This window comes from Poeciliopsis prolifica, unplaced genomic scaffold (assembly GCF_027474105.1).
Source record: "Poeciliopsis prolifica strain line A6 unplaced genomic scaffold, Auburn_PproV2 SCAFFOLD002, whole genome shotgun sequence".
Classification (NCBI taxonomy): Eukaryota; Metazoa; Chordata; class Actinopteri; order Cyprinodontiformes; family Poeciliidae; genus Poeciliopsis; species Poeciliopsis prolifica.
Genome location: NW_026562377.1, coordinates 16329180 through 16339817, shown reverse-complemented (window position 1 = coordinate 16339817; position 10638 = coordinate 16329180). Strand labels below are relative to the sequence as shown.

Below are 10638 nucleotides of genomic sequence, written 5' to 3'. Positions count from 1 at the left end.
CATTGTTCAGATCTGCGGGGTCTACAACAGATTGTGATGAAATCACTGTCCTGTTTACAAATGAAAGCATTGCAAAAAGACTTACTATCAATAGCCTCGGTGTCACGTTTTGCAGGCCAGAGACTGCAGAGGACTTCCGAGCAGGGACACAATAATGTTAGAGCACAGAAATGGAATTCCTGAGATCCCAGATACACATGGCTGTGGGCGTAAATGTGTCAGTGCCTGTTTTATGCGAGCGTACGTGTGCGTATGTGTGTCACAGAGGATATTTATTTGTATCTGCCTGCTGGGGGGCTGAGGGGTGTAGGAGGTGTGTGTCTGTGTATGTGTGCATGTGAGAATAGCTGCTGCTGATGTGGGTCATTACCTCTTCTTTTCCCTCAGGGGCCATGCAGCAGGAGAGGACAGAAGGGGAGAGAATGGATTGGGGGGCGGATGGGAAGAGTCGGGGGTGGGTGGGAAAAATTGAGGGTGGAGGAGGGAGCGTGAGGAGAGGGGTGTGTGGGAGGGCTCTGAGATTGTGTGTGGATGGGAGTGAGTGCTCGGAGGTGGGGTCCCTGAGGAGCACAGACCAATAAATCACCATGCCGTCTCTGTGCTGACACCCAGCTTGTCTGATGAGGAACAGAGGAGAAGGGGGGCTCAGGGGAGGCAGTGGAGAGATGGGGGTGAAGATGAGGAGGGATGGTCATCGTGACAACACTGTGGCATTGTCTTCCCGTCACTCAGGCCCTTACTAGTCAGGAATCACACTCAGCCTTAAACCGGATAGTACTGGGCAGACTGGAAAGAGGTTCAGAGGACAGGAAAAGGTGGAAGCGTCAATGTTTTGCATCCAAGACAGGCACCCATAGTCTGCAGACAATAATACAGACAATAATACATTTTTACTTTTAGAAATATGATAGATATGAATCTCCTTTGTATATTTGTAGACACTATTGTTAAGGTATGTTTCAAAGTGTTAAGTAATGGTCTTAGTCTTTATTTTGAAGGACTGCATTTATCAACTACATTTGCACTGTAAAACACACGATTACCTTTGATTCTCTGAAGTATTGTCAGATTATCAAGATTGATCTTGGTTGCAGAAATACCAGAAAGATACACAGCTCCCACGCTCCAGTTTTTCGATGCAATGTTTCTCAAGAGGAAAGACAATGACCAGGAAAAAAGCTCATCCACTTTAGCATCTTTTGCGATGATGCTTATTTGCAAAGTACGTTATATTTCAAAAATGTTGCCCTCCTGCCTAGGAATATTTGCAGAAGTCCAAACATGGTGACACCATGGCTTCATCGGTGTTGACGTTATGTATGCTACATTTTCAGATGCGTAGAAAGGTAATGTTAGACCATTTACTTGAAGCACCGTACCTTTCTACCCCTCTAAATCACAAAGCAGATTTGCAATAATCTGACAGAAAAAAAATACAACAAATATACCCCTTGAAATCCATGGACTCCTACAATTGAAACTTGTATGTGTGTCTGTGTTCTTTTGATTATTGACAGAGCTGTGAGTACAAAAAGTTTGTTTATAAGATGTAAGTTGTACATTTCAGTGTACTCAAAAGAAAGAGTTGTGCCTCCTACTTATCCTTATATAACACACATCCCGGTTAGTTTCATTGCACGAATGTCTTTATGGTACAGAAAGGAAAGCATTTTATTTTTTTTTTCCATTACAGAAAATGAGTTTGTGTTTAAAATCAGTTGCATCTACCTACACATTTGATGGTCATCCTCTCTCCCAAGTATTTACACAGTTTTTAGTTTGACAATTTCAAAGTTGATGCACGCTCTTAAGATTTCTCCTCACAAAAGAATAATAAAAAAAAAAACATCTTCATGTTTTGTTCATGATTGTAGAGAGAGGTCTTTAGTTTACCCAAGCAGTATGGAGGGATGATGATGAAATGGGACACAAATAGGAGAAATTAATAAGAGGAGTGATTCATCATTATTGTCCAAACCTAAGAGGCTGTCTAAGCTTTTAAATCAAAATGTCATCATTGTAGAGTTATTCTTTAAAAATAGCAGGAGTCCCTTTGGGAGGTTTAACTAGGGGCGTGTTCTGCATTGTTCAAACTTGATCAGTCAAAGATGCAAGTTGGATGGAAATTATGTCTCGTGTCGTTTATTAAATCATCCTGGCCGTGAGAGATAAAATATCTCGACTGTGATGTACTGGGGTCGCAGCATCATGTTGTGCGGAAAATAACATTACGCACAAATAATGAAGCAACACGTCAAGATATCAGCCCCTAGGAAAGGAGTTGTCCAAATGGACAAATGACACTAAGCATATCTCAATGATAGTTACAAAGTGGCTCATGGATAACAAATCTATGTTGTGGGGTGGCCATCGCAAAGCCTTGATGTTAGTCCAACAGAAAATATGTAGACAGAGCACAGAAAGGAGTGTACAGAGATCAATAGTCCTGCTTGAAAAAGCAGCATGTGTATAATACTTAAATTGCTTTTATTGGAATATAAAGTGATATGACGTCAGATGAAAGTTACTGCACTAAGAAAACAATCCTGAAGTTATTTCTCAATAACTCCTCTAAAGTGTTTACTCTCCTTAACCAAAGTGTCCGTAGATCTAATGGTAACAAACTGGTGGTTCACCTCACATTGTTGACAACAATGGGTCACCATTTTACTCTAATATCAGTCCCAGCTTGATACTTTGCTTCATCTGAGGTTTTGTTATTATTACAAAGGTCTGGCATCTTTATCAGCTTAACTCAAACCCCTCAACCTCTAGATGCTTCTTGACCACTGAATGTAGGGCTTGTTCAATGACTTTCAGCGGAATTGTCCTTATTCTTATGGCATTCTGCTTTGAGACAAGTGGCATGTTTGCTTTGACTCACTCAATCTGTGTTGTACAAAAAAGTATATTACCTGTGCAAATGACCGGAAAACATAAATGAAAATGCAGATTTGCAGTTTCCCATCAAGAGCCATTTTTATGCTCTGGCTGTTGAAGTGAGAAGAGAAGTGTAGTTTGTTCAGTCACTGGAGTTCAGCCAAAGCACACACACATGCATACACACACACCTGGCATACTCCTTCATCTGACCTGCCAATAGCAATAATATGTGTCCTTCACTTATCATTTTCTAGCATCTATATTATCATACCCCCACTCTTGCACCATGCCGTGGAGACTCATACATCCTGCGACTCTCAGGACCAACAACAACAACAACACACAAAAGACACACACAACACGAAGCATCCCACTGTGCAGCAGCAGACTGAAAAGCACTGCATTCCTCATGAGTTTTTCTTTTTTTTTTTTTTCTAATAAATGTGATCCCAGAATCCTGGAGGGAGGCGAGTGCTGTGCATTAAAATTCATGGGAAAAATGGCAATAAAATCTTTCTTTCTTTCTTTCCCTCTTCCTCTCTTTCTCCACTCCTCCCTCTCCCTCTCTTTCTCGTTTTCATTCCCTCACTTGTCTGATCAACACACACACATGCACGCCGACACACGCACGCACACACACACACACACACACACACACACACATGCACACACACACATTTTTTTCCATCACCCGTGTGTGCACTCCCGCTCTCGTTCAATCTCCTAACCCTCCCACTGGCTCGTCTTTCTCAGCATCCCCCCTGCCGTCCTTCATCCTTTATTCTCCTCCTCTCTACCTCCATCCCCCTTTTGCTTCTCTCTCTCTTTCTCTCTCTCTGTGTCTCTCCCCCACTACACACACACACACACACACACACACATTTTCTCACATAAATGCACACACACCCCATCTATATTTTCCAACTCCACCTCTGGCAGGTTGTGATTTCCACTGTCAGAAATTGCTTTTTCAATATCTCTTTCTCTAATTATGAGCCCAGCTAAAGGGGTCGTGCCACCAGAATACCAATTTTTTTTTTTTTTTTTTTGCAGTTTCCTACCTCTGCGCTCTTAAATGGTGCTCTTTTTTTTAGGCACAGAACCCACATATTGTATACACTCTTGCAAATATTTAATTATTATCATTAAAGTGCACTTCAGTAAACTGTAAGAGTGAATATTATATATTGCAGATTAGCACTATGGCAAGGAAATATAAAGAATTACCCAATAACGATGTACGTCGTGACATGCAATGCAGGATCTTTGTCTGCACAGATGAAGATTCAATCACAGTGTGTAAGGAGGTTTGAAAGGCTTACACAACAAGCTGACTGACTGTATCAAATTAAAAAAGCCCCCACTGGCTTCTGTGACTGTTCAAAAACAAGTGGATGGATGGATGCCATTTTAGTTTAGCAGCAATGCTAACGCTAAACTCAAGCTTGCGAGCTGTCGCTATTGTTGTCGTGCAGCCCAACTTTGGCTGTAAGGGGGAGATGTTAACGTGCCACAGTGTTATACAAATATAAAACATGTATTGGTATTTCACAATTATTTTATGAGTACGTATCAGACACAAGCAAGTTCTTACTTTTTAACATGTGAGCACAAATCAGATAAATAAAATGATCTCAGTAATCAGTCAAGCCAATGTCACACCATTTCCTACATATTCTAGTGTGTTAAAATGTTTTACTCTTATTAAGAGGAAGGGAAGAAGATTTTGAGAAGCAGTGAGTCTGGTCAAGTCATTTTTTTTGTTTTTTGTATGTAAGATGTTTTGATGTATTTCCATCCCGAATAGTGTTTGTCTATTCAGATAAAGAGTAAAAAAAAATTTTAAAAAAATCACAGGGCTCTGCTGTTCCTGGACAGAGTGTGCTAATTTTCCCCAGACGTCATTGTTTCTGGGAATTTTTTATTTTTTTCATATTTAGGGATCAAACGTCTGACTAAGTAAGCATCCAGGAACTACATTTCAGAAAGAATATGACGACATCGAATTAAAATTTTAGCTCCAAGCATTTGGCATGCTGAGATGACAGAGGTGTTTGCAGAGTTTGAGAGTAAGCAAAGTTGCTTTTTTTGTTTTTCTTCTGATATTTGTCTTGCGTATCTAACTCACAGTTTGTCAATTTTGTATCCGTCATGCACATGTGTGGTGTGGCCTGTTAGATTTGGTGTCTATGAGTTTAAATAAGGCAATGCTGGAGTGTTACTTTCCTGTGGCCCTGTCTTCATACAGCCTTGAGGCAGACAAGTATTAGAATTTAACTAATGAGCTGATTTCTTCAGAAAATATTTCATTTATTTTAGCTTTGAAACCAGCTTTTCTACACAAATCAGATTGAAATTCCCTCTGATAAAGTGTATGCAAAGCGTTACACCAGTTTTTATCCCCTTTTCTGAATCCGAACCCTTTGTTTTATCAGTGTCAGAGTGTTACTGCACGTGTTACTGTAAAGTCAATTTATCCCCATAAATTGAGGAATATATTCGAGGGTTTTTAAATGCATTGCCGGGTTTGTGGAGAGAAATAAGGAGAAACCACAGGATCTTGATACGCCAACCACACAACCTCCTCCTCGCATTTTCAATCACTCCAGGCGCCCAGGAAAGGGTTAACCCCGCGGAGCCGTCGTAGCCTCGCGTTGATTGACGTGAGGAACCATCGCGCTGGCTCCGCTGTCCAATCAGCGAGCGGTCACCTTCACCCCACGTGGGGGCTCTCGGCGCTCATTGGCTCACTCCGCCAATGTTTACCGTGCCGAGTCCGAGCCCCACGTGGAGATTTCATTCAATCGCCTCAACAATTCCTCTGAATCTCCTCTTTATGAGGAGTTTCAGTCCTTTTCGTTTTATTAAAATGTCGCATATGAGAGAATATATTTTCAATTATAGGTCCGCTCGAGGTTGAACCGGGTAGCAACACTAACAAGACCAAATATCACCGGCTATTTGGAGAAAAGCGTCAAGCACGTGCGCTGATTAATTATCTTAAAGTACAACCTAAAACATGAAAAAAAAACATATTTAAGAGGGGTGTGTGAAAACGCATTTTCAGGCTTCCTGGGCTTTTTTTTCCAGGCAACTGAAATTCAAGGTCCCATGGAGGTTGGGATCAGATCAGAGCAGAGTAGGGGGAGTGGGAGAAGTGGAGGCACTGGGAGGATTGTGTGAAAAGAGAGCAGGCCAGCGAGGGAGACAAAAGAGGCTGCGGCTGCATTGAGTGAGCTGGTGGTGTGTCCGTCTACGAAGCCACAAGCTATAACCGCATCTCCCCCACACCCCTCTTTCTCTGCCTCCCCCTCATTCTGGCCTTTATGCTTCAGACGGAGACGCATAACGAAAGAAGGAGACAATTATAAGCACCGAATCGCTGGAAGCGGAGCTGGGTTCTTGGGAAGACAGCTCCCTGTGACCGTGTTCCTCTCCTCTCCTCTCCCCGGTCCTTTATTGCGCGTCGAGCTCGGCGTGGTGTAGCGTGGCGCGGCGCGGCGTGGCGTAGGGCTGGAGATATAACCCAGAACAAAGGAGCCTTGAGCAGGGGAAGGAGCAAGTCGAGACTAGCTCTGCCATTATCTTTGAAACCCGGCCAAATGCCTCTGTGAGAGTCACAGCAGTACATTGGCTTGCTGGTGTGCTTCTCGACGACGCTTTCGGTCCGAAAACGGAGACAAAATAGGAAGGAGGAAATAAACAAAACACGCACCAGGCAGGAGACACGCAAGTCGGCGGCTACAATGTTTCCTCAAAACCGACCACCGGTAAGTAGGCTAGCTACTATGTTCCACGCGTTTAATGAGGGGCTATGGGCTTTTAGCCTGGAAATGCAACACATTTACACACCCTCATGAGTTGTTCGTTAGTCTTATAAGACTCAGTAAGTCAAAACTGTTGGACTTTATCTTATAGATCTAAAAAGAAAATACCATGGAGAAAAGTATTGCACTTAAAACACAGACAAATGAACTTCTTTCTGAAGTGAATGTATTGTTTTCCTATGGAGGTCAGGTAGATTGTCAGTTGTTTTATTAGGGGAAACACCCCCAACCATCTCTCTCCCCCCTCAAACAAGGTCCAACTTTCCTGACTGTCTTTGTGTGTAGATCTCATGATTGTTGGATGCCAGCAGCAGGTCAAAAAATTTGCAACCCATTACTGGCTATCTGCACTCTGTTGTGCAGTTAACATGAACCGCATGTGCCTCCCCTCATCAGGAGTTGAAAGTGAACTTATCTTGTTCTATAATGTCACTAGATGTGGAGTGAGGTTGTTTCAGTATGACGGTGAATAAAAATCTGAATAAACTGGGTTATTTCTAAAGAGAAAGAATATAATAGCATTTGCAAATTTTTACCTGCTAAATTTCAAGTTTTCAAGTAAACATGCTTATTTTTAGATGCGCTGATTAAAATGTTTGGACAATTTCCTCTCAATTTTGACAAAATATTTGATTATAGCCTTCCAGCTACAACTGGTTATTAGTTATACTAGCTTCATGCCATGTGAGAGATTGATTGTCATGACAAGAGTTGTATTAATACTTCATAACAAAGGCAAAAATGATTAGTTGAAATTGTACATCTTAGTTCAAAATAAAACCTCCAGCAGTCTTGGTGTGTATACAAAATATGCAGATGCTTATTCCAACTCTGAGATTTTCAGCATTTCTAAATCCACCTTAATGGATGTTAATCAAAATGTCAAATGAATAAAACAATGCATGCATCTTTCCTGTTATCTTCTGTAAGTTTCTGACTTTCTCATAGTCTTAATCAGTCGCAGGCATGTCCCGACATGCAGAAAATGCAAACAGTATTTTCTGGTTCTGAGATTACAAAGGTTTGAGGTTTTTCCCTCGGTAACAACTTCTACACTGAAGACTGTTGAATGGTGAATTCCCTTGTCATAAAAAGATTGGTATTTTGAGTTTCAGACCAATGTCTTGGTGAATCTCTGTCTAAAATAACTTTTCATATCCATTAAGAGTTTAATAAAGTGATAGAAGCTGTTTAGTTAGTCAGACTATCTGCTCAGGTAGCCAACCTATTAGAATGAGAAACTCATTGCTTGCCAGTTTCTAAACACTGCTATATTAATTGGAATGATGGGTAATGCTTCTTTAGTTTCTAGTCTACACCATAAGAGGCCTGAAATTGTTTTTAAAAAAAAAAATGTGTTGCTTTGTGATGCAACAAGATGGCACACGTGAGGAAGAGAAAAAGGAGAATACTCTGTACTCCATAAAAGCAGAGAACTACATATGAGGAAACATCTTTTGTGGTTTAGAAACCGCAGCTGTTGATAAACCAGCCTTGCCTTGTTGCCACACTTTCTTAAATTATCTGCCCATCTCATGAGAAACTTGATCTGATTTTTAAACTCAACACGGTTCCTTTTTTAACAGCTGGTAACATGGCTCCAAAAAAAATAATAAATATATGAATTACCCATGCTGTTTTATGATGGAGAGGGAATTTCATGCTGAAATGGCTTTAATTTGCTTTAGTGGAGTTTAGGTGGAGAGGTTTTTGAACAGACTCAAATGCATAAACGCTGGTCCTCTGACTGGGAGAAGTATCAATTAAGCTATGCTCATTTGCCTAACCCTCTTCTGTATCCCTCAGTCATGCCATCCTACACCCTACCCCCAACAGTGTTTTGAGTTTCATGCGTGTTAGCTGAAATCAGTACAGCTCAATGTGACTTATCTTTAAGTATATGTTCTACAACTAGAACATATATTTGCTTGCTTTTGTTCATATGAATGAATGGAATTGCTCAACTATCATACATTTTAAATTGTTTTTTTGTTGTTTTTTTTCCCCCCACCTGCATTTAGTTTTGCTTTATAAAAGCATTCTGAATCTCCCCTCCACTCCACATACTTGCAGCCCATACAGAAACACTGGGCGCGCGTCTGCACACACACCAGCAGCTGTGTATTTAATATGGCTAAGTGCAGGAAGGCAGCACAGGAGGCAGACTGTGGGTCTGCGGTTTGCACTGTAAACCCGATCCCTCTCATCCAGCCTCTCCACGCTGTGTTCCTGTGAGAGCTCCAGACCACATCTTAATGTATGGGCAGGCATCCCGGGGTGAGCGGAGCAGACTGCGGCGGGTCTGGGTGGGACATTCTGACCAGCGCCCCCCATGTTTCGTTTCAGCCCGCCGCAGATCTCGACGCTAACATGTGCTCCGGCCGTCAGCAGCTCTCGTCTGAGCTGCGCAGTCAAGGGCCACTCAACCCGGCAAACTGTTTAATCTCTGCAAACGCAAGGGTGGCAGCAACCTGTCATCACTGGCTGTTTGAATGGTTCAAAGAATTAGACCCATGCACTGCATAAATATTTAGCACACGTGTCCTAGAATCTTACAGCAGTGGATTGGTTTGTTTTTAATCCGGTCTTTAGTTAAATTTTTTTATTTTTTTTTTAAAGACTAAAGGAGACTTTGTGGTCACAGACAACTGGCTGTGATTTAACCTTAATCTTTATTGCTCCTTACAACTGAATCTCTTCCTGATTCCTGGTGCTAGGTTGAAACTTGATATTTTTTATAGGAACACTGTGTTGTTGAATCTTTTTAGCGAGTAATTACTCTTCCAAGTAAGAGACAGCCAAATTCTAGCTTTTTTTGAAATAATGTATTTTTAAAAAAAATTTTTACACACAAACTATTGCATATTATTAACAATAAATAATGTCATACCAGAGGGTAAGTACCATGCAGAAATTTCAAAAATATTTCTTAAATCTTTATATGTTCTCAGATGACTTTGGGATCTAGTCTGATGCCAGAAGCAGCAGATGAGCAAGGATTGGGTGTAGGATGTGGCTAGACTCTAGATTTTTCCAACAACTGCAGACAGACTTAATCAGCAAAACAGCATTAAAGCAGAAACATTTTTTGTGCCAGTTTGGTAACCCTAACTGCAGCATCGTATAACACCTCCTAGGGATTTACCTTGAAATTGACAGCACAGAGAAGATGTTGCAGATCACAATTATAAGTGCAGCCTCAGGTTTTCATTACTAGTTGAAATGGATTCTAATATATTACCTCAGAACAAACACATTATAGTTGTAGAATATATTGAATCCAGCCGTCATTGCATTATATATGCAACATACCAATCGAAATGTACAGCTGGGATGCAATATTTATTGGAATATTATAAGTGTCAAATATCAAAATCCTGCCAGTCCTACATCTGATCTGTTGAATGGACTTTAATGACCCTCAATTTCCACATTTGATGTATTTTCATTGGCTGACATGCTAAGTCATAGGACAATTGTAATGAATGAAAAGGGTTTGAAAAAAGTGGCTTAATTTATTATATTTGCAGAAATTATGCCACAAATGTTCTTGTTATGCCATTTTTAATAGACATTTGTGTTGTAGCTGGAAAAGGACAACCCAAACATAAGTTGTAAACAATCCTCTTTTGCATTTTTTTTGTTACCAAATATAAATGCTGGTTATTAAAAAATGGAAACCATTTTCTACAATTGTAGCATCATTGCAATTTAATCTAATATTTTACTGTAATATAGAAAAGTACTATATGTTTACATTTTCCTCTGAACCTGGAACTCTTCTGTTTGCAATCTTTGGTGTTTTTTGTCACTTACTACCTATCTAAAACTGTGAAAAGGTATTGTGTGTTTCTTTTCCCCAGATCTTGCATTAATTCAACTCTACTCTGCATAAAGTTATGCTGTGTCAAATAAGTGACTATAATCA

The 10638-nt window shown here is 40.6% G+C and overlaps 1 protein-coding gene across 3 annotated transcripts in view; it reads left to right on the top strand.

Annotated features, from left to right (window-relative positions):
• Nucleotides 1–6126: 6126 nt before the first annotated feature.
• Nucleotides 6127–10638, top strand: part of tle2a (TLE family member 2, transcriptional corepressor a) — a 46644-nt gene continuing 42132 nt past the window's right edge. For all 3 annotated transcript variants that reach the window (XM_055049434.1, XM_055049426.1, XM_055049418.1), the window contains exon 1: nucleotides 6127–6653. In XM_055049434.1, the coding sequence (XP_054905409.1) occupies nucleotides 6630–6653 (24 nt within the window). In that variant the 5' untranslated portion in view covers nucleotides 6127–6629. The remainder of the gene's footprint in view (nucleotides 6654–10638) is intronic.